This window comes from Molossus molossus, unplaced genomic scaffold (genome assembly GCF_014108415.1).
Source record: "Molossus molossus isolate mMolMol1 unplaced genomic scaffold, mMolMol1.p scaffold_m16_p_6, whole genome shotgun sequence".
Classification (NCBI taxonomy): domain Eukaryota; kingdom Metazoa; phylum Chordata; class Mammalia; order Chiroptera; family Molossidae; genus Molossus; species Molossus molossus.
In genome coordinates this window covers 13,282,203-13,305,496 of record NW_023425399.1, presented here as the reverse complement: position 1 = coordinate 13,305,496, position 23,294 = coordinate 13,282,203, and the positions used below count along the sequence as shown (strand labels likewise).

The window sequence follows — 23,294 nt, the reverse complement described above, 5'->3', positions numbered from 1 at the left end:
AGCAACGGCCCAGGTCTGCGGCTCCGGTGCGCTGCTCCCTCCCAGCGCCTCCGGCGGGGAGCGCGGGCTGGGGAGGAGGTTCGGGAGAGCGGGGCAGACGGGGGTCTGGGCGGAGTGCGGGGCCCGGCGGGTGCGGGGCTGGGGGCGTCCGCCTTGCTGCTGCGGGCGGCGATCTGGAGGCCGGGAGAGAGGAGGCTCCGTTTTTAGAGAAATGCAGTCAATTAAGAGTTTTTCATTAATGGGAGGGTGTAGTAGAGGGCGGGGTTTGGGTTTCCTTAGGAAATGGGTCATTTGGCAAACTTTCTCTTTTCTTCCGTTCATTTCCGATTTGTATAACGGAAAATCTGACAATTAATATTTTTTGCCATAAAGGGAAAGAATAAAAAGAATTCCGCCATTTTGGCGTTTTAAAAAATAATTGTTCTGCGGGGCTGACGGATCAGTGACCGCCCCGCCCGCCACTGTCTGTACTATTCCCGGGAGGACTCGAAGGAAGACGGGCGGCGGGTCCCGACCCTGGAACCCGCTTCCATCCCCTCGGGCGTCCCGGCCGCGTCGGGGTTCTGTCTGGGGCGCCAGCTCCCAACCCCCAACACCTAGAGCGAGTGCACTTATTGAGCGTCTGTTGTATACAAGGAGGCCTTGAAGGGCAAAGTGCGAAGGGAACCTTGGCTGACAGAGACCAAGGGAAAATAAACACAGTACATTTATTCAATAAATATTTATTGATCATCTGCTATGTGCTAGACACAACTCTGGGCTGGGGAACCAAGGGTTGTTGTAGGTCGGGCTCCCTGGAAACAAGACTCTGAGAGGCAGGCTTGAGTGAGGTTCCCTGGGTGCCCTTGGGAATATCACCGGTAGAGGAGGGAAGACAGTAGGTGGTTAGCAAAGAAGTTGAACTGCCTGTGTAGTCTCAACAGAGGCCTCAGCCTGTCCCAAGGGAAGCTCTGGAGCCCAGATGGCCTCGAAGAGGTGTCCCAAATTGAGGCAAGGGGGCGGGGCCTTTATAACTGGTATCAACTGGTCAACTGGATAGTTGCTTCCAGGAGAGGGCACTTGGGCGAGGCAGCTCCCCTGACTGAGGGTAATTCGCAGAGAAGCTGACAGCTGAAGGCTACCAGTGACAGCCTTCACTGTGTCTGGGACCTCCCACTTTATCCCCTCCTCCCCCAGCCTCTGAGGAGCACAGGAGGAGGAAATGGTCATCTAGACCCTAAGGCAAGAATGGCTAAGCTATTTGTGAATTTCAGTACCATTTGTTTCTTATATTATTGACCACTCTTTACTCCCAGATCTGTGATTCATTCATCCAGTGACTATCTGTGGAGTGCAATCTCTGGATCCGGCTCTTTGCACACCAGGTGCTTTGTTCTGTGTCTGGGGAAGACAGAGAAGTTAATGCATAGATTGTGCTGGAATGGAACACAGGAGGGGGTGATTGACTTTGCTTTGGGGGTGGATTCGGGGAGTCACTCAAGCTGCATCTTGTAGGATGATTAGGAGTTTTCCAGAAATATGCGATGTGGAAAGGTACCAAGCAAAAGGAACACCATGTGCAGAAGCCACAGAAGTGAGGTTCTGAAGGTGTGACCGGACTGCAGGGATACCTGGCTCAGGCCTAGGAGCCTCATCAGACCAGTTGTGCTGCTATGTGAACCTACTGGGACCTTATGAAAATGCTATGTAAGCTGCAAATACAGGGGTGGTAGTGGTAAAGGAGAGGGGAATTCAAATCATAGAGAAGGCAGTTCCAGGCCTCAGAAAAGCGAGCAGTCTAGTTAGGGAGAAAGAACACAGAATTGGTAGGTGCTGCTAGTCAGGAGCCCACAGCTCCATAATGGGTCCCAATACACAAGTGCACTGGATGATCCTCTCCTGCACAGTCAAAGACTTGTCTGCTAGAATTATTCATTTTCTCCTGCACTGTCAGTTTCTTCCTCTCTATAAGTTCATTTTCATCAGCTACAAATATGCTGTAACATTTCCTATTTTAAGATCATTTTTTTTTCTTTATTGATTTTAGAGAGGAAGGGAGAGGGAGAGATAGAAACATCAATGAGAAAGAACATCAATTGGCCGCCTCCTGCATGTCCCCACTGGGGATTGGACCCACAGCCTGGGCATGTGTCCTGACTGGGAATCGAACCGATGTCCTCTTGGTGCATGGGTTGACGCTCAACCATTGAGCCATACTGGCTGGGCACATTTCCTATTTTTAAAAGCAAAACCAAAGAACTCTTCCTTGAGACCACATCACTCTCCAAATACCAAGCCCCATTTCCACCCTCTCCTTCACTTGCCAACTCCTTGAAAGGGTTGTTAGACCCATTGTCTCTATTCTCCTACAGTGCCTGTCCTTATTGTCAGTTTCCCCATTAGAATGTAGACTTTGTGGCAGAGGTGTCTGTTTTGTTCACTGACCATCTGCATTACCTAGAACAATGTCAGCCACATCATAGGCACTCAATAAGCATTGAACTAATCAGTGATTTCCCTTTAGAACCCCCTCCGATCAGTTTTCTGTTGCCCACACTCTTCTGAAATGGCTCTCTTCAAGGTTTTGATGACCTCCTTATTGCTAAAATGGTCAGCTCTTAGCCCGCATCTGACTTGATCTGTCAGTGGCATCTGACACCATTGAGCTTTCCACCTTCCTGAAAAACTGCTTCATGTGTCCTCCAGAAACCCAGACTCTTCTGCATCTCCTCTCACCTCTCTTCTGCTATATCTTCCACTTACAAATCTTGGTGAGCTCCAAGGCTCCCACCTTTTTCTTTATTCAGTCCTAAAGTTTTCAAGGCCATCTACTCATGATGGTTTTCAAATTTATATCCCCAGCCTCAACTTTATCCCTTATTTCTAGAATGTAAGCTTCATGAGAGCAGTTGGTCTTATTTGAGATTGTATTCCCAGAGCACAGAATAATGCTGACACCCAGTTGGCCCTGCAGTGTGTGCTGAAGAAGAGGCAGTAAGCCTGAACAGAAGGGTAGTCCTCTCAGTTACTCTTCATTGACAGACCTGAAACACGTGATAGGTTTGAAACAGGATGGAATTCTTTCAAGAGTAACCACAGTCACTCTTAATGGCTGGCAATGTTTTGAATAAACAGATTGACTCCATTGAATATAACTTCAGTACAAATAGTATGTCAGCTGTGCAAAGCAAAATAATTGGAGGTGAAATTCAGGGAATTCTATAAGTATAAAAGGGGAAACAAATCTTGGTTTGAATATTGTCTTAATTAAACGGGTTATATATCTCACCTTTGCCAACCTGATTATCTACTCTATAATATGGAGGATTGACTTTGTATTTTAAAGAGAAAAGGCTGGAAAAAGAACAGCAGGAGGGAGGGTGGGAGAGAAAGGAACTACTGCAAGCTGATTTTGCAAGCAAGCAGCTTATATGTTATTGGCCAGAAGCTACCAAGTTCCTTGGAATTCTTGTTAAAAGGGAGTGGTGTGGTATTTATTGAAGGCCTTCTGCTATCAAGATTTCACAAATTTAAAAAAAATTTTTTAGAGAGAGAGGAAGGGAGAGGGAGAGAGAGAGAGAGAAACATCAATAAGCCCTGGCCGGTTTGGCTTAGCGGTTAGAGCGTCAGCCCGCGGACTGGAGAATCCCAGGTTCGGTTCCCGCTAAGGGCACATACCTCAGTTGCAGTTTATCCCCACCCTGGTTGGGGTGTGTGGGTGGGTGACAACTACTCGATGTGTCTCTCTCATGTCGATGTTTCTCTGTCTCTTCCTCCTTTTCTCCCTCCCGCTTTATCTGAAGATAAATGCAAAAATGTACTCTGGTGAGGATAAAAAAAAAAAAAAAAGAAACATCGATGAGAGAGAACATTGATTGGACATCTCCTGCATGCTCCCCACTGGGGATCAGGCCCACAACCTGGGTATGTGCCCTGACTGGGAACCATACCAGCGACCTCTTGGTGCATAGGTTGATGTTCAACCACTGAGCCACACTGGCCAGGCATGATTTCACAAATTAAAAAAAAATTTTTTTTCTTTATTGATTTTTAGAGAGAGAGGAAGGGAGAGAGGGATAGAAACATCGATGAGAAAGAACATCAATGGGCTGCCTCTTGCATGCCCCTCACCAGGGACTGGGCCCACAACCTGGGCATGTGCCCTGACCAGGAATCTAACCGGTGACCTCTTGGCGCATGGGTTGATGCTCAACTGCTGAGCCACACTGGCCGGGCTACACTACCTCTTTGTTCAACAACCGATGTTTGAGTGCCCAGTGTGCTTGGGGAGGAAGTGGTAGACAAGGGGCATAAAAGAACATGATCAGGAAAGATCACCTCCTGGGGAAATGGACCTGTACAAGTGAGGGAGAGCCTGGTGCTTGAGGGCTCTGAGACCCCAGAGGGAGAAGGGAGTGATTCTAGTGGGGGTGGAGGTAGAGGTTGAAAAAGAGTGGAGTTTGGACTTGGCCTGGGCTATGCCATGGAAACAGCTGGCCAGACAGAACCTTGGCCTGAGACATAGTCCCCAGAGTCAGTTCTGTATGTCACAGTTTACAAAGCACCCTCACACATGCCCATCTTACGACACTAGGGGAAGTGCAGGGCCTGGCCAGATAGGTCACCTGGGTGACCTGGTTACAGCCAGTAGTTAGACGTGATTTTGAGTTCCTAAGACACCCTACCCCCCTCGGGGCTCACACTTTTCTCTGAGAGTGGGCAGCTCCTCCTCAAAGAAGCCCCTCTCCTCCCTGATCACCCCGGGGGCTGTGTTCCGCATGTAGGCCTACCAGGATGGAGGGGCATGCTGAAATGGAAATGCTGAGGACACTGAAGGGGCCCTCCACAGGGGAGGTCAGCGTGCACCTGGTGGCCAGAGACAGCCCAGGTTCCGGCCCTCACCTGCCCACTACTGCCTTCATCATTCCAGGTGGGCCAAGCCAGGGGTCTGGGGAGGAGGCGCATCCCCATACCTACCCAAGCAGGTGTGGATCCTGGGGAGAAGATGATACTTTTCACCTGCCGAGCCACCAGGCTCACCTGTGTCGTGTCTGTTCGTGTATCTGTTCACAGCCAACTCTGCCACTCTTGGCCTGCCCAGCAGTTCCCTGGATGTGTCCTGCTTTCCACGGGAGCCGATGCATGTGGGCGCCCCGCAGCGAGTGACCGGCAGCGTACCTGTCACCGCCACCGTTCTGCCGCAGTTAAGCGCAGGGCCCGCGGCCAGCTCCAGCGCCAGCACAGTGCGGCTGCTGGAGTGGACCGAGGCCGAGGCCCCGCCTCCTGGGAGCGGCCTGCGGGTCAGTGTCCCTGGGGATTGGCGGGGCCCAGCCAGCCGCAGCTGCAGGGTGGGACTTGCGGGCCCGGAGGCGGGGCCTGAGGTGGCAAGTGGACGAAGCAGACGGAGCTGTAGGACTCAGTGGGTGGGGCTCCGAGCGAGGGACTCGGGGGACGAGGCTTGGAGTGAGGCACTCAGAGCTCGAGACACGTGGGGTTGTGGAGATGTGGTTCTTGGGGAGTGGGCTCTGGGGGAGTGGCTTAGAAAAGGGCTCTGGGACCGGGCCTTAGGGGCGTGGCTTGGGGTGAGGCGCTGGGGGCCGAGGCCTGCAGGTGTCTGGGGCGTGGCTTGGGGCGAGGCACCCAGGAGCGGAGCCCCGCGGGATGCTGGGGGCGCGGCTTGAGTAAGAGGCGGGAGAGGGACCGCGCCGCCCCGAAGGCAGGTCGAGGGCCGGTGCCGGAGTCGCCGGCCTGAGACCCTACCGCGCTCCAGTTTCGGATAAGCGAGTACGCGCCACTGAACATGGTGGGAGCGGAGCAGCCCCCGAGCCCCGAACTGCGGCGGGAAGGCGTGGCCGAGTACGAAGCTGGCCAGGCCCCGGCGGGAGGTGGCGATGCGGGCACCCAACAGTCGGGTAGGAGCCCCAGGCCCCGAGCTGGGCCCCTGTGTGGGTGGGGCGAGGTCTGAGTTCCCTGAGGAGCCACGGTCGGGGGTGAGGCTCGGGTTCCTGCAGGTGCACCCAGGGGTTGGTCCTAAGGTGGAGAAAGCTCCGGGGGACGGGGGGAGGGGGGCGATGGCCAGTAGGGGAGCCCGAGAAGGTGGGACCAAGGTAGAGGCAGGGCCTGGGGGACGTGGGCTCCGAAATGGGAGGAGCCTAGGTGTGTCTGGGCTGGGATGAGCGGCCTGAGGCCCCCTTGGCCCCCACAGCGGACCTCCCCCAGGACCCTCCAGAAGATACCCCTCAGGATCCCCCAGAGGATGATGGCACCTGCCAGTGCCAGGCGTGTGAGCCTCAGCAAGGCCCCTGTCCAGATCCTGGCTCCTCCGGTGATGGCTGCCCCCCGCTGTTCCAGGAGCGGTAAGGGGCAGGGCTTACCCCTCTACTTGCTCTGCTTTGGGGCCCCAAAGCCCCATTCCTGTTTATGGCTTAGGAGAGGGGCCGGGGGTACCTGGTTCTTTCCTTCAGGCTGCCCCTCCCTCAGGTCAGTCATAGTGGAGAACTCTGGCCAGCACTCCTCATGCACCAGCACTTCTGAGCTCCTCAAACCCATGAAGAAGAGGAAGCACAGGGAATACCAGAGCCCATCAGAGGAGGAGTCGGAGCCAGATGCTATGGTAGGGAGGGGACAGTGGGAGGGAGGGGGAAGCTAGAGGCTATCTCTCAGTGCCCACTATCTTCTCCATCAGTCCAGGTCATGGGGCTGGGCCAGGGAAGACACTTAATGACTCACTCCTCATATTTTAGGGTCTCATCCTGGGGTCAGGTCCTGTACCTGGCTGGAAGGGAATGAATAAATCACTCTCCTGCTTTTATGGAGCTCCCATCTCAGTCTAATGTCAGGGCTAAAACACTCACATGAACCGGCACCCAAGATAGCTGTGTGGACACATGGAAAGCTCCATCGCTGGAGCGGTCACTGTGCCAGGGGCCAGGGAGCACAGGGCTCTGGTTGCAGAGAAGCTGGAAGAGACAGAGCATGAAAGTTCCAGCAGGCAGGCAGATCAGCACAGGGCAGGTGTTTGTGTCCTGTTTCCCCACCTGGGAATGAGGTAAATCGTAGTCAGGTTGTGGAGCTGTGTGTGGAGGTGGTGCTCATGTCAGTCTGTGCCCACTAAGGGACTGTTTCCTGGAGCTGTGTTTCTGCTAGTGGCCTAGAAGAAATTCCAAAACGCCATATGGTCAGAGAGCCAGGCAAGGGCCAGGAATAGCAACTGGGGCTTCTCTCAGACCCATGAGGACAGGAAGCTGGAATCAGGTTTGCCTTCCATAGGAGAAGCAAGAAGAAGGAAAGGATCCAGAGGGACAAGCCACTGCTAGCACCCCAGAAAGTGAGGAGTGGAGCAGCAGCCAGCCTGGTATGGTGGCCTGTGTGTATATATTCATGTGATGTGTGTATACACATTTGGAGGTGTGAGGCTGGGAGTATAGGTTACCATTGTGATGGTGTGTTGTATATATATAGATGAATATGAGTTAGTGTGTGTGAGAGAGTATGAGAGAAAAACAATCTTCATGGTTTGTGTATTAGTATGTGTGTGTTCTTTGTTGGGGTTTATATCATCTGTTTGTTTATCCCCTATCCCGTTGTAAGTAGGCCTCACTGCCAGGCCCAGTGTCCAAACACTTGAGTATCACATGGCATTGCTTCCCTTTGGTGGTAAGAGCAAGTGTGTACTCGTCACTGGTCTGACCTTGCTGTTTTGGTCCCATTCTGATCCTTTGGTTCAAGAAAAAAGGAACAAAGTTCATTCATGGTCAGCCTTGGCCCTTGGGCCTTCTCCATTACCATGTCCACTCTTCCATGTCAGCCTGTCTGTCTCCTGTCCACAGCGTCAGGGGAGAAGAAGGAAGGCTGGTCATGGGAATCCTACCTGGAGGAGCAGAAGGCCATCACTGCCCCGGTCAGCCTCTTCCAGGACGTGAGTGGGACAATTTCCACCTAGGAAGTGCTTGTATTCCCGGTCAAGGGAATTGCCACCCAACTCAGGCCTTCTGGTGTTTTCTGTGTCTGACCTCTCTAAAGGACTGTCAGAATGGAAAGAGAAGAGACTGCTCAGGGCCCCAGAGTAGAAAAGAGACCACTATAAGGGACATCCAGGGTGGGAAGAAATAGGGAGGTAGAACTCAGGCTCAGCCATCACTGGGACTGCAGACTTTTGAATTCTGGTAGCTTCTACTCAATTTTATATGTTGATCTTTCATTGACGTGGGTAGGAGGAAACCCATCAGTTCAGCCCATGTTTTTCAAGAGAACCAGAAGCTATTCTGTCCCTCTCTGAATCCCTGCACTAAAGATCCCCAAATAAGTTATCCCTTTGGCGGGTGGGGCCTAAAGGCAGCTCCTTCACCCCAAGCCCACTAGGCAAAGATAAGGCTGGATGGAAGCTGGGTCCTCTCCAATCTGTGCGTTGACAGTACCAGGTGGTCACTCATAACAAGAATGGCTTCAGACTGGGCATGAAGTTGGAAGGCATCGACCCTCAGCACCCATCCATGTACTTCATCCTCACCGTGGCCGAGGTGAGCTGAAGCTCGCACCACCGTTCTGATGATGTCTCTCATTAGACTGATGGAGGCTGCTTGAGGCACGGAGCACCCGAAGTCAGATGAGGGAGACACAGTCCTGCCCTCGGAACACACACAGTCTAGCGGGGGATTAAGGTGGAACACACAGAAAGCCAAAAACTGAACAAAAACCAGATGAAGTGTGAAGGGTGGTGATGGTACTAAATGGGTGTATACTTCAGTGCTGGGGGAACTGGAGGAGACCCCAAGGGCAGGGGTATTGGCATGGGTCCAACAAGGTCCTTGTCATCTAGGAGCTCACAGTTGTGTGGGAATCAGCCAGGTAAACATTTCGGCGACATAGCACAGGTGTGGGACAGACAAGAGCAGAGAGGCACCGAGGGGGCAGGAGATGCTTCACAGAGGAAGGCCTCCTTTGCTGAATCTTGAGAGATGAGCTGTGAATGACTAGGGTGTCCCAGGCAGACGCAGCAAAGTGAGCAAGGGCTCGGGGGCGTGGAACAGGCCACATGTTGCAGGAGCTGCCATTAACTCAGTGAGGCCAGAGCAGAGTGTGCGCGTGGAGAGCAGAGAGAGAAGGTAGCAGAAGGAGAGGTCATTGCCCTGAGCAGGCCTGAGCCCTGGTAGGTGACCTTGGGGTTCTGTCTAGGTCTTAAAGGGCAGGATGATGCCATAGGATTGCCTGTCTTGTACGTGGAACTCAGGGCTCACAAGTACTTGAACTTCCCCCATTGCAGAATGGGAGAGTGTGGGACAAGGTTCAGGATGGGGGGAAACCTGGGAGTGAAGGGAGGTGGGGAGCCTGCTAGCATTGGAGCCCCTGAGATGACCGGGCTGGGCAGGAGAGGTAGGGAAAGGGCTGGCATCAGAGTCCCTGTGATTCCCCCTCATGGGGCCAGGTATGTGGCTATCGTTTACGTCTGCACTTTGATGGATATTCCGAGTGCCATGACTTCTGGATCAATGCCAATTCCCCTGACATCCACCCGGCTGGCTGGTTTGAGAAGACTGGACACAAGCTGCAGCCCCCCAAAGGTAAGGCCTAGCTGAGTTGGTTACAGTGAAGCAGTGGCCCTCAGACCCATCCCTTCTTTCCCTTGGTTTCCCTTCCCTTTCCCCATTGCAGAGCCAGCTTCTCTTCATCACCTCCTGCTATGAATTGGCCCAGGGCTTCTGCTTTGTCCTCGCCCTTTGACTGTCTACCCACATTGTGTCCTGCTTCGGCAGGAGGTCCCTGGGCAGGTTCTTGAGGGTTGTGGGGTCCTCAAGCCTGCCTGACTCTGCTGCTTCAGTGTGGGGTACCCTCACCACGGCCCAGCCTCTGTCTGCACGGTGCTGTTTGTCCCCCCCACCCCCCCGAGGGGCCTAGGTTACAAGGAGGAGGAGTTCAGCTGGAGTCAGTACCTACGCAGCACAAGAGCTCAGGCTGCCCCCAAGCACCTGTTTGTGAGCCAGAGCCACGTGAGTGCCCGTGAGCCAGAGTGGACACCTGCCCTGGGGATAGAGTCATTGCAGCTGGCCCAGGGTATCTGACTTACCAGAGGAGAGATCGTCTACCGGTGCTCTCCACTATGTTCTGTTCTCTCCTACCAGATGGGAGGTGCACGCTGGGTGGGCCAAGGCCAGAGGGGGAAGCCAGGCATAGATTCTCTCCCAGTTCCCTCTGCGGAAGTCCTCTTCTCCACACATCCCCCCAGAAGCCCTGGTGCCCTGTCTCTACCTGGGCTCTGAGATGTCACCATTCTTGTTTCTTGCTTTGGTTTGCTCTGTAGCCCGTGATGTGAGGTCCAAGCCTCTATCCTGGGAGCTGCTCTTCCTTCCTTTTGCCCGACATGGAGGCTCCCATTTAGTCTCACCCCTGTCTTTTTCTCTGATCAAGGCAGTCGGCAGCTTTACACAGCAGTTCAAGTATCTCCTAATCCCAAGCAAAAGGTCTGAGAGATATAGGGAATCCCCATTAAAAATACCACCATATCAAAAATCCAGGGTTCCCCTGGGCCAGGGACCCTACCGTGCCATTCAGGCAGTGACGCTCCACCCCCAGTCCAGCCCCAGAGACCATACTTACAGGTTCCCAAGGGACTGGGGGGTTCTCCCTGCTATTGTGGCAGGGGATGCAGACTTTTACGTCAAACTGTTTCAGTCCTGGGCCCACCATTGACTAGCATTGGGGTCCTGGGCAAGGTATCGAATTTATAAAATGGGGACGATGACAGCTGTCTCGTGGGGTAGGGGAGGCTGTGCTCAGCCAGGCACACTTTGGGTGAATGTGTAGCCTCCTGCCAGTCACTCATCTGCCATAGTGAGGCTTCCTCTGAGTGCACCTCGGAGGTCAGAAGTGACTCTGGGCGGGGGTATGATTTTGCTCATTTATCCCACCCTCAAACCCCCGGCATCATCGTAGGGAACCTACTCCTTCCCTTGCCAGTGGGCTCCAGGCTAGTACCAGTCTGCCTGGCCTGGCCGTGGCAGCCCCTCTTCTTGCCCCCAGAACCCCCCACCCCTGGGCTTCCAGGTGGGCATGAAGCTGGAGGCTGTCGACCGAATGAACCCATCCCTCATCTGTGTGGCCAGTGTGACCGACGTGGTGGACAGCCGCTTCCTCGTGCACTTTGACAACTGGGACGATACTTACGACTACTGGTAGTGAGAGGTCCCAGACTTGGCCGGGGGATGAGGGGATGGCAGGGGGTGGGAGGCAAGACTTTGACAACTTAGCCACCATGGAGCCCTCGCCCAGCTCTGGCATTCATATTTGTTCGGGGGAAGGGGGTAATTGACTGTCCTGTGGATTTGATCTATATCATAAGAAACACAATGATATATATATATATATATATATTTTTTTTTAATCCTCATCTAAGAATATATTTTTTACATTGATGAGAGAGAGAGAGAGAGAGAGAGAGAGAGAGAGAGAGAGAGATAGGTGCAAGAAAGAAACATCAACCAGTTGCCTCCCATACATGCCCTGACCAGGGATCCTCCCCAGCTCCCACTTTGTTAGGCCCACAACCTGGATATGTGCCTCGACCGGTCATCAAACCCATGACCCTTTAGTGCACAGAATCACTGACCCACACGGGCCAGGGCCACAATGCAGTATTCGATGAATCATGTAAAAATACCAAGGTTACATGGCTGCTGTGGCTCAGTAGACTGAGCATTGTCCCATGGAGGTCCCACTCGATTCCCACTCAGGGCACATGCCCAGGTTGCAGGCTCGATCCCCGGTAGGGGGCATGCAGGAGGCAGCCAGTCAATGTTTCTCTCTCACATCAATGTTTCTATCTCTCTTTCCCTTCCTCTATCTCTAAAAAGAGCAATAAAAATAAATAAATAAATTAATTAATTAATTAATTAAATAAAATAAAAAATACCAAGGTTGCCCTGACCTGTTTGGCTCAGCAGTTAGAGCGTCAGCCCACAGACTGAAGGGTCGTGGGATTGATTCTGGTCAAGGGCACATACCTGGGTTGCAAGTTTGATCCCCGGCCCTGGTTGGGGTCATGCAGGAGGCACCAATTGATGTGTCTCTCTCACATCAGTGTTTGTCTCCCCCTCCTCTCCTTCCTTCCACTCTCTCTAAAGGTCAGTGGGAAAATATCCTTGGGTGAGGATTGACAAAAGAAAGAAATAAAAATACCAAGGTTAAGATTGTGGTACCAGAGCTCTTAGTTGATGCTGCTGTTTCCTGACTGTCTCATCAGCCGTCTGTCTAACTCTCACTAAGCAGTACGAGGAGGGTGGGTTTTGACACCATGCTGTTGTAGGACAGCAGGCTCAGGGCCTCGTTTCACTTGGGACAGTGAAGTGTTCTTGGGTTTCAGGTGTGACCCCAGCAGCCCCTACATCCACCCGGTGGGCTGGTGCCAGAAGCAAGGAAAGCCCCTCACCCCTCCACAAGGTGACCGTGCAGCCTGACCCTGTACCAGTGCCTCATTAGCTGGGTCGTTAGGGCCAGAGTGAGGGGACAGATGTGTCCTGGAGCCTCAGCTTCTGTGCCTGGGAGTTGAGAACCCTTTAATTTTAGGAGAGTCCCGTCTGCCCCAACTGCGTGGAGGTTCAAGGGAAGAAAGTTAGATCCCCACCCCCCAAGCCAGGGCGTAGTAGTCCAGAGTGCAGAAAGGGTACCCTTCCCTTGCAGAGGATTGCCTGGGCCTGTGTACGATAGAGGTTCAGATGGGGCTGGGCTGGAGCTGGAGCAACAGGGCAGAGGAGAGGGATGGGAGCCAGGGTTCCCAGACAGCCCTGTAAACTGGGAGGTGGTGATGTGCTTGCTAGCACCCCTCTGCCCCGGGAGCCCCCTGCGGGGAGCTGGCTGTGGTGGTGTTGGAGCAGATTGTCCTCCACGGGCCTCTAGCTCTTCTGTGCTCCTGGTCCTCCTTGAGGGACAAGCTCTCCCGGTATAAGCTCTCTCCTGGGTGCCTGGACATTGCTCCCATCCTCTCCTCCAGACTACCCAGACCCTGATAGCTTCTGCTGGGAGAAATATCTGGAAGAAACGGGGGCCTCTGCTGTGCCCACCTGGGCCTTCAAGGTGGTGAGTTGGCTCTCCCCGTCCCCAGAGCTGAGTTCAGGGAGGCGTGGAGTCCTGGGCCAGCTAGGATGTGGCCCTGCACCCCGCTCCCACTTTGTTAGGCCCCGACTGTCCAGACACAGCCCTTGGACTCCCTTCTTGGGGGCCCAGCACTGCCGAACTTGGCCTTGGCCTGAAGGCTGCTGTCCCCCTGCAGCGACCCCCGCACAGCTTTCTGGTCAACATGAAGCTGGAGGCCGTGGACCGCAGGAACCCCGCCCTGATCCGCGTGGCCAGTGTGGAAGATGTGGAGGACCATCGGATAAAGGTGGCTCTGAGACCCTCGGGCTGGGGAAGTGGACAGGCCGGCTGGGCCGGAATTCTGTAGCTTAATTAGAGGTGAAGGGCACGGCATGAGCCAGACAAGGGAGGCTGCACGTTGTGGTGAAAGCTCTAAACTTGAGGCCGAAGGTCTCGGGTCTCCTTCTAGCCTCATCTGTGACTTACCTTTGTGGGCTTGAGCAAGTCATTTCCCCTCTCTGAGCCTTAACAGTCTCTTCTACGAAATGGGCCTAGGAATCCTAGTCCTACGCCAGGATTAATGGGAGATGCCCATCAATTAATGAGTGAAGCGCTTGGAAAACATGGCAGCCAAGATGGATTATTGGGGGTTGGCCCCTTGGTTCTTCCAATCCAGGGTCTTGCTTCTGACAGGCCCGGGGATGGGCAGAGCCTCCTGGAGCCTGCAGGACCTCCTGGCTGAGCTGGTCCTCGGGGAACGCCTGACCTCCAGGGGCCTTTCCTCCCCAGCTCCACTTTGACGGCTGGAGTCATGCCTACGACTTCTGGATCGATGCCGATCACCCGGACATCCACCCCGCTGGCTGGTGCTCCAAGACAGGGCATCCCCTGCAGCCTCCTCTCCGTGAGTACCCCTCGGGCACCGTGATCCCTTCCTACTCACGTCCAGCCCCACCCCATCCCGAGCTCTTACACCCCCCGCTCCGACAGCACGCCCAGGTCTGACACAGAGGGCTCTGGTGGCCATAGTGAGCTCTGAGATCCCGCCTCCTCCCTGCCCAGGGGTTTCTGGCTTCCCCGGTTGTTGGGTTTGGGGTATGGAGGAGTGGAGGGGAAACTCCCTTGGGAGCATGTGCTTAGGAGGTAGCTACACAGCAGGGAGTTCCCACGGCATCTGGCAGGGCCACACAGGGCATGCGTGGCGTTTGCTAAGAAAATCCCGGCTCTGTTAGAAAAGGCTTGGCCCCCACTGGCAGGGGTTAGAGGTCAGATCACTGGACTGCCCAGCCCCAGTTCTCACCCTCAAGATCCCCCCGGCCCCCTAGTTCCCGTCTGCTGCCACATCTGTCTCACATGGGGTGTTGATCCTTCTCGATTGCTCCCCAAGCATGGGCAGAGCCTTATAAAAGTTACCAAAATGTGGGGGGTGAAACAGGAAGACAGACAGTAACGCACATCTGCCTGGCGTGGCCCCTAGGGGACAGCTGTGCCCACGCCAGCTCCGCGTTGATCTTTCCCCGAGGAGACAGGGTACACGCCTGCAGGTTTCACGAAGCATGTGAGAGCCAAGCCCTTCATTCCACAGAGGGGTAGCTATCCAGTAGCAGGAAATGGTGTCACAGCCTGGCTTGGGCCCTGGGCCCTGGGGAACTAGTTCCTTGTGCTGACCTGCCCTCCATTCACCCCACCTCCACCCCAGGACCCTGTGCTGACTCTTCTTCCTGCTCCTCCAGATCCCAGAGAGCTGAGCTCAGCCTCCCCGGGGGGCTGTGCCCCTCTCAGCTACCGGGGCCTGCCGCACACCAGGACCTCCAAGTACAGCTTCCACCACCGGTGAGGGAAGGGCTCCTGCTAAGGGACCCTCGGGCCTGGTTCAGAGTCCGTTTTACACCTGCTGTGTGTGGCCAGAGTTCACCAAAGACCAGGGTTGGAAAGGGGCCAGGGTTGGAAAGGGCTAATGGGAAGCAGCGGACTCTCAGCCCAACTTACGCCTTCTTCTTCCCCAGGAAGTGCCCCACTCCTGGTTGTGACGGGTCTGGCCATGTCACAGGCAAGTTCACAGCTCACCATTGCCTCTCGGGCTGCCCGCTGGCTGAGAGGAACCAGAGCCGGCTGAAGGCGGAGCTGTCCGACTCGGAAGCCTCGGCCCGTAAGAGGAACCTCTCGGGCTTCTCCCTAAGGAAGAAGCCTCGCCATCATGGCCGGTGCGGAGGGCAAGGGTGCAGGGCCTCGTGTCCTCTTGGGCCAGGCCAGGCACTGATTCCCTGCCACGGACCTGGTCCCTCTCTCTCCAGGATTGGGCGCCCTCCAAAGTATCGGAAGATTCCACAGGAAGATTTCCCGAGTAAGTCCAGGGCCGATGACTCCCACGCCCGCCACAGTGTTTACAGTTGGTGGAATGGTGGGGTCTAGAGAGGAGAAGCTGGAAGGGAGGTTGCATCTCTTCCCCTGAGATACTTGGGAGCACAGAGCAGTGGCAAGAGTACAGGACGGGGCCTTGACTGACCACAGGTTCCAGTCCCATTTCACCCGTGGCCTTGCTGGGAGTCTCTGGGGAAGGCACTGAGCCTCTCTGGGCCTCTGGTTCTCCACTGTGAGGTCGGATGATGCCCCCAGCTCTGTTCTTAATTCTAGGCTTTGTGGGAGGGAAACCCCGGCTGTCCCTGCCTAGCTGGGTGACCTTGAGCAAGTCACTTAACATCTCTGAGCCTCAGTTTCCTTATTTGAAAACGTGAATAACTGCCTTTCACATGTCAACTACCTGAAACAACAGGGGTCACTGAGCACCTGCTCAAGGGGTCACTGAGCACCTGCTCAAGGCCGAGCACTGTTGCAGGCGCTTTCCATATCCTGTCGCCGATTCTCCCACGTGTCCGGGACTGCAGATGTTATTCTCTCCTTCTGCGAGAAGAGAAGTGAGAAGGTCAGAGAGAGGTCATTCACCTTGTAAGGAGCAGAGCGGGGATTCGAAGTCGAGTCTGACTTCTCCTGCTACGCGCCGCTGATAAAATAGACGTGAAGCACCTAACCCAGTGTCAGTCCCCTGCCCAACCCCCTTTGTCTTAGCTTGGCTGTCATAACCAAGTGCCACCGACTGGGGGCTTAAACAACAGAAATGTACTTTCTCACACTTCTGGAAGCTTAAAGTCCAAGGTCAAAGTATGGAGGGTTTGTTTCTTCGGAGGCCTCTCTCCTTGGCGTGCAGATGTCTGCCTTCTCGCTGCGCCCTCACATGGTCTTTCCTCTATGCCTGTGCCCCCCCATATGTCCCACATTCTTTTTCTTATAAAAGCGACAGTCAGATTGAATTAGAGCCCACCCTAAGGACCTTGTTTTAACTTAATCACCTCTTTAAAGCCCCTTTCTCCAATTACAGTCACATTCTGAGGTCCTGGGGGCTAGGGTTTTAACCTGTGGGTTGGGGGGCGGGGACACAGTTCAGCCAAGAGCCTGCTCCAAGGGGACGTACAAGGTGACTGAGCCTTCTGTAGCGTGATGAATGCGTCTCACATCGTTGACCAGTAGCAAGGGCCTGACGCACAGCAGGGACCCTGGGGACCGCGCCTGAGTCCAGTTGAATGTGCACCGTTTGAAGGCAAGAGGAGACCACGAACAGTCACCTGGTTTATCACAGCGTCTGGCAGGACTGGAGTTGTCCGAGCGTTTCAGGAACAGTCTCCGCCTGGGCAGTACTGAAGTCAGACTGCCTTTACCAGCTGGGAAACCTTGAGCGGGTGATGCTGCCTCTCGGAGCCTCCGTTTCTTCATGTGTAAAGTGCTGATGATGATGGTGCCAGTCTTCACAGGTGGTGGGAAGCTTAGACGAGATGGCCATGCAAAGTGCTAATAACGTCCTGGAATCCTTGTTAGTCCTGATCTCTTGCCTGACCCCCTCGTGGTGTTGCTCTGGACTGTTCCCTGGTGGTGGTGACGGAAGGTGATTCCTGCAGCCTCAGGCCTGGGGAGGGTCTCGGCCTGCCTCCAGGCCCTCAGAATGAGGACTCTGGGGGATGGGACTGCCGCGGGCACCTCTTCTACCTGCCCTTGGATTACCTGGTCGGCTTCCATTGCAGGGCCATGTTCTGACCACCAGGGGGCTCATGCCTACTGTGTTCATTCCAGAAATTTCCTGGGTACTGGGCAGGTGGTCTCCAGAGACCAAGGCTATGGCCCAGAGAGGTCCTCTGGGCCCTGCAGGGACAGAACGGGACAGAGCTCAGGCCTCCGCCTCTGTGCAGGGCTCCCTTGTTCTCGCAGCTGGCTCTTACAGAGGCGACACTGGTCACTCTGGGTTTTGTTCTAGAGACTTCTCACACATCTGTGGGCAGACCTCCTCGGTGTGGGCTCCAGGGTTCGCGTGGCTGTGCCCTCCCTGCTCGGATGGCCAGCCCAGCCCCCTGGGTGTCAGCATGTGAAAGAACAAGAGGGACCCGCAGAGATGTCCTGCTCAGTTACAGGTTGGGGAACGGGGGCCCATGTTATGTGACTTGCTCAAGATTCAACAGCGAGTTAGTAAGGGCCCAGAAGGACTGGGGGACAGGCGGACAAACGGATGGGCATCTGATATCAGGGCTGCGCTTGCTTGGATGCGGGGGGCCGCTGGGATGCCAGGTGTCTCAGGAACGGTGCAGGGCTCTGCAGCTCCCAGGAAGCCGCCTTGCGGGCCCAGGGGGTGTGGCCTCAGAGGGACGAGGACGGGGTCCTTCCAAACAGCTGACCTGAGAGTCTGTGAAGCGAGGAACCCACCTTCCCAGAAGGAGTGAGCCCCAGAGAGGAGTCGGATCTGGACCGCCCTCTCGGCTCTGCGAGGCATCAGGAGTGGGCCATGGTCCTCCTGAGTGGCATGGGCACAGGTGGGCTTCGGGGACCAGCGTAGTCCTGGGCAGCGGCCTGCCAGCTTCTGCCTCTGCTTTCCAGCACTGACGGCCGATGTCATCCACCAGTCCCTCTTCATGTCCGCCCTGTCCGCCCACCCTGACCGTTCGCTCTCAGTGTGCTGGGAGCAGCACTGCAAGCTCCTGCCAGGAGTGGCGGGCATCTCGGCCTCCACAGTCGCCAAGTGGACCATCGACGAGGTGAGGATCGCAGGCCCCTCCCTCCTCCCGCTCCCTCCACTTTGCCCTCTCACCATGACGCCCTGGTTCAAGAGAGGCCCTCCTGGGCAGGGCTGGACGCTGCCCCTGACATGATCTCCTGCTCACACCTCGAGTCCTCTGTCCCTCCTAGCTGCCCAGTGGGGACTGACCGAGACTGCTCCGTAGGCCCATCCTGGTGGATGGGGAGAGGGACAGGCTGCTAGCCTAGCTGGAAATCTAGCAGGAGAGGCAGGCTCACACACCCAGCAGCACAGAGACACAAGGATCCTCTTAGGCTGATAAGAAAAAGCAACATTGCCCTGGCCAGTTTGGCTCAGGGATTAGAGCATCAGCTTGCAGACCAAAGAGTCGTGGGTTTGATTCCCAGTCAAGGGCACAAACCTCGGTTGCAGGTTCAATCCCCGGCCCCTGTTGAGGGAGGCAACCAATTGATGTGTCTCTCTCACATCAGTGTTTCTCTCTCTCTCTCTCTCCCCCTCCCTCCCTTCCACTCTATCTAAAAATCAATGGAAAAGTATCCTTAGATGAGGATTAACAAAAATAAAAGGGGGGGGGGGAGAAAGAAAGAAAAGGCAAAAAGTTGCCCAGAAGGCACCAAGGCCATATAAGCCCACCTCCCTGTCTTCCCCTGCCCCAGTCTCTTTGGCAACATGTCTTCTTTGATTCCCAAGGTCTTTGGCTTCGTTCAGACCCTGACCGGTTGTGAGGACCAAGCACGACTCTTCAAAGATGAGGTAAGGAAGGTGCAAGTGCAGAGTGGGGACAGAACGGGTCCCCGAGACGGCAGGAAGCAGGTGTCCCCACCACTGCTGCCCTCAGTTGTCACACCTGAGGGAGAGTAGCCATAGTGAGCATGTCTCTGGGGAAACTCTGGTGTGGATCGTGGCCCAGCTTGGGGACCCTTTGCATTCAGACCAACCCCAGGAAAGGCAAAGCATCCAGATTTCATTCACCCTTCTTCTCTCTGCCCAATCCTTTGTCCTCCAAACTTACCTTCAGTCCGCAAATCAAAGTGTGTTTTGAATGGCACAGATATCGCCATTTACTGCAAGGGTCCTAACAGACTCTTAAAATCAAAGAAGCTCCCTGAAGATAAGAAACCGTGAGTTGTAGGTAAAAGAATGCTAGCTTGGCAGACAGTTGGGTTTGAATCCCAGTTCTGCCAGTTTGAGCTTTTTACTGTCCCCAAACCTGCATCTTCTTAGGTAAAGTTGAAATAAAGTAGGTATGATGATGTCCCCTTTCAAGGCCATTGTGAGCGCTGGAAATGATGAATGGATTATTGTATCAGAATGTCTAGTATAATTATACCACTAGTCTATATACTATTATACTATTATAAGAGTAATATATATATTGTTCTATATCAATATTGTATATATAATGTTATAGAGTAATATAGAAATCATATCACTATACCAGAATAACTGACACAGTGGGGTTTCTTCAATCAACGGCTGTTCCGACTTTTCATATATAGTTGTCCTTACATGAAGAACTTTACCATGTCTCTCCTAATTCGTAGTTTGAAACTTGAAGGGGCCTTTGAGTTGGTGGTTTAGGTCTTCCTTCCAAAGAATACACGCTTCCGCCTTCACCCAGGAAAGTAGTCTCTGCTCCCCATAGGCGCCCCCTCCAGGTGGATGCCCACAGGAAAGAAGTCTTTCCCCTTTCCCTGGAAGAACCTCTCCATCTAGCCCACCACAGTCAGTTTCTTCACCGGGTCCTTGTCTGGTGGGGCTCCCTCGCTCCTCTGGGTGCTCTCCTGCTGTTGGGTGATCTTCTGGTAAGGTGTGTGTCCAGAGCTGCACCTGCGTTTCAGACACTCTCTGATCAACACAGAACACCTGGGCTGCTCCTCCAGATGGTTTCTGTTTCTGTTTTTAAAAAGACTGATTACTTTAGAGCGGTTTCGGGGTCACCACAAAACTGAGAGGCAGGTACAGAGATTAACCACATGCCCCTGGCCCCATGCCCCGCCTCCCCCTGCATCAACATCACTCAGCAGAGTGGGACATGGGTCACCACGAATGAACTGACACCTAGATGTTTGTACATGGAGGTCCAATGTACATGGAGAGAAATACACCCATCGTAAAAGGACACATCCACAGGTTTTGTGAAACGTATATACTCTGAACCGGGTACTTCAGTCAAGATGAGAAATGTTCCCATCCCCCGCAAGCTCTTTCTCGGCCCCTCTCATCCGTCCCAGGCTCGTCCGCAGCCACTGTTCCCATTGCTGGCAGCGCAGGTTAGTGTTGCCCCAGGGGTCTGCCTCTTTTCACGCAGTGTGATGTTTCTGAGGTTCATTCATGTTACTGTGTCTACCTTCTTATTGCTGAATAGTGCTCCATTTTATGAATATCCCACAGTTAACAGACATTTTTCTCTTCCCCTTGATTTGAACCCTATGTTTTTTTAAAAATAATTTTAAATTGATTTTTTAAAATATTTTTTCTTTATTGATTTTAGAGAGAGGATGCGAAAGGGGGAGAGAGATAGAAACATCAGTGAGAGAGAATATCCACTGGTCGCCTCCTGCATGCCCCCCACTGGGGATCGGGCCCACAACCTGGGCATGTGCCCTGACTGGGAATCGAACTGGTGACCTCTTGGTGCTTGAGTTGATGCTCATCCACTGAGCCACACCAGCCGGGCTTTTTTTTAGAGAGAGAAATAGAAACATTGATGTGAGAGAGAAACATCGATTGGCTGCCTCCTCTGTACCTCCTACTGGGGATCGAGCCCACAACCTGGGCATGTGCCCTAACTGGGAATCAAACCAGGACCTCTCAGTCCATGAGACAGACTCAATCCACTGAGCCACACTGGCCAGGCTGAACCCTATGTTTTTGTGAGCAAAACTCAAAATTGTGCTTGCTTTATTGTAACCACATCACACCAGATTGGGGTTCATGAAAGTCCCCAAGTGCCTTTTATATCACTCAATCATCCATTACAATTTAGCCAAATTTTCCAGTGTGCTACTTTTACCACTGGCTTTTTTTTTTTTTTTTAATTAAGCTAATGTAAGACTTTACATGTCTACCTATTAAATGGTACCTCGTTGGTTCCATAGTCTCATTGTTTTAAATCTCAACTCTGTCACCTCTGGTTAATAAGCCTTGCCAGCCTCATCCAACCTGTACACTTGATAACTAAGCCTTCTGTATTTCAAGCCAAGTCTTCACCAGGGTTGATAGGACAGAGCAGAACCGTGTGGTATCCACTAGAGAGCTTCCGTTAGGTGACAACAGATCATGAACGACCAGTCTTTGAGCACAGTTGTTCAGCCAGCTGCTGAGCCACCCAAGAGATTGATCCTCTATCCCGTGCTGGGCTCTGCATTGTCCCCTTGTAGGGAGGAGTGTTGTCTCTCCTGGGAACATCTGCTGAATGTCTCGGTTTAACATGTTCTGTGATACAAAAAAGCAACGGCCAGAGCGGGGAAGGTGTGCTGGTGGACCAACGGTACCCAGTGGGGTCTCAGTTTAGGCCTTTGTGGGGGCTGAGGATTGCCTTCTCCAAGCCTGGTCCACGTCCTCCGTCTCCCCAGGGAGTGGGGTTGTCTCTGGCTGAATGATGCAGTCAGGGACACCAGTCAAGATAACTGGTGAATTGCTGCTGCCGGTAGCAGGTAGGAAGGGGCCGCAGACCCTGCTGGCCGTGCAGCCGGATAAACCCAGACAACCTCCTGCTCCCTGGGTGTCCCTTCTGCCTGGGCTCCCGTGGGCCATCCTTTCTGTTGCGCTAGCACAGACGTCTCATCAGGTTCGGACAGTGCTTGTTCCATTTCAGCTGGGCCTCTGTGAAACACGCCAGGTGCGGCTCCCTGGGGTCTTTCCAGGGACAACTTGGGACATTCCCTGGGCCTACCCACAGCTCTTGGGCGATTGCTTAGACTGGATTATTGCATTTGACTCATTTAATTCATTTTCCTGATGACTTCCTCTGCCATCAAGGTCAAATACGACCTTTTCCGAGATGATAGCTCAGAACTCCCCATATGCATTGGCCCACATACAACATCTTGTATGTTCTTGAATAATCCCACTGTCCCCTGACATAGTTCCAAACTGCTAGACCGTAAACTCCAGTCTTTGCTTTGAAGAACCCAGAATCAGCCTCAGCAGTGACCATGAGAACTCTCTGAGTGATGTTCCAGGAACCACTGGAAAAAGTCTTACAGAAAGTGCCCTTCTGGGTCTGACTCATTGCTTCCTCGTGGTGGTGTTTACCTTGTTCCCCTGTGTTTCCATAGACTGGAAGTTAGGTCCAAAGGCTTGGTTAGATTTAGATTGCAGATTACATCTCTTTCTCTCTGTCTCATAACTCATAGATGATAATGTGATGCATTGGTTGGAGTGCCCACATGTCTGTTAGCAGCACTAAGATCGACCAGTGGGTTCATGTGGGGACAGCGACAACTGTCCGTGAGGACTCAGAAAACATTATGCAAATACACTCTGAAGTTCAGATCAGTCAGCAGAAATAGAGAGAGAGAGAGAGTGTGTGTCATCATGGGGACACCAGTGGATGTTTTTCTTTCCTTCTCTGTCCCCATTGCTGTCTTCCTTTTTTCCTTTCTCCTCCCTTCTCCTTTCTCCCTTTCCTTCTTCTTTCCCTCTCCCACCTCCTTTCCTTCCCCCATATATCCTGTACTCCAATTTTCCTTCTCCCCTCCCCCACGCACATGCCCACTTCCTTCACTCCTTCCCCATGCCCCTCTCCACCTTCTCCGCTTTCCTCCTCCTCCCCCACCCCTCAGATGATTGACGGCGAGGCCTTCCTTTTGCTGACACAGGCGGACATTGTGAAGATCATGAGCGTCAAGCTGGGCCCAGCCTTGAAGATCTATAACGCCATTCTCATGTTCAAAAACACCGATGACACCTTAAAGTGACGGGCTCAGGGCAGGGCCCTCCTCCAGCCCCAGCCGGGCCTCCCTCTGCACCTGATGCTTCCTTCCTGACTTGACTTCCTCCTATCCCACCTGTGCCCCACCACCCTCTATATCTCACCAGGGGTGGTCCCTCTTCTCTCCAGGGCTGCTTCCTACAAGGTACATGGGAGCAGGGGAGCCCTGGGGAGGACAGAGTCTCAGCCCCGAAGCCCTGGAGCTCACCTGCCACCAGGCAGCCCAGCGAGGGT

At 53.8% G+C, this 23,294-nt stretch overlaps 1 protein-coding gene across 3 annotated transcripts; it reads left to right on the top strand.

Moving 5' to 3' along the window:
- The first annotated feature begins 4,773 nt into the window (after positions 1–4,773).
- L3MBTL1 (L3MBTL histone methyl-lysine binding protein 1) lies at positions 4,774–23,046 on the top strand. Of its 3 annotated transcripts, XM_036245098.1 has the most exons (20): positions 4,774–4,909; positions 5,053–5,279; positions 5,750–5,891; positions 6,185–6,335; positions 6,460–6,592; positions 7,249–7,333; positions 7,809–7,897; positions 8,394–8,498; positions 9,404–9,539; positions 9,874–9,965; positions 10,996–11,147; positions 12,335–12,411; positions 12,962–13,047; positions 13,241–13,351; positions 13,834–13,948; positions 14,778–14,877; positions 15,051–15,248; positions 15,339–15,388; positions 17,962–18,119; positions 22,912–23,046. In XM_036245098.1, exons 1-20 carry the CDS (start codon positions 4,774–4,776, stop codon positions 23,044–23,046), a joined length of 2,478 nt encoding a protein of 825 aa, XP_036100991.1. The 3 variants fall into 3 exon arrangements, with proteins under 3 accessions (XP_036100991.1, XP_036100992.1, XP_036100993.1); XM_036245099.1 differs by lacking the exons at positions 4,774–4,909; positions 5,053–5,279 and adding an exon at positions 18,812–18,874 and having other exon boundaries at positions 5,592–5,891; XM_036245100.1 differs by lacking the exons at positions 4,774–4,909; positions 5,053–5,279 and adding an exon at positions 18,812–18,874 and having other exon boundaries at positions 5,765–5,891; positions 15,024–15,248.
- Positions 23,047–23,294: the final 248 nt, after the last annotated feature.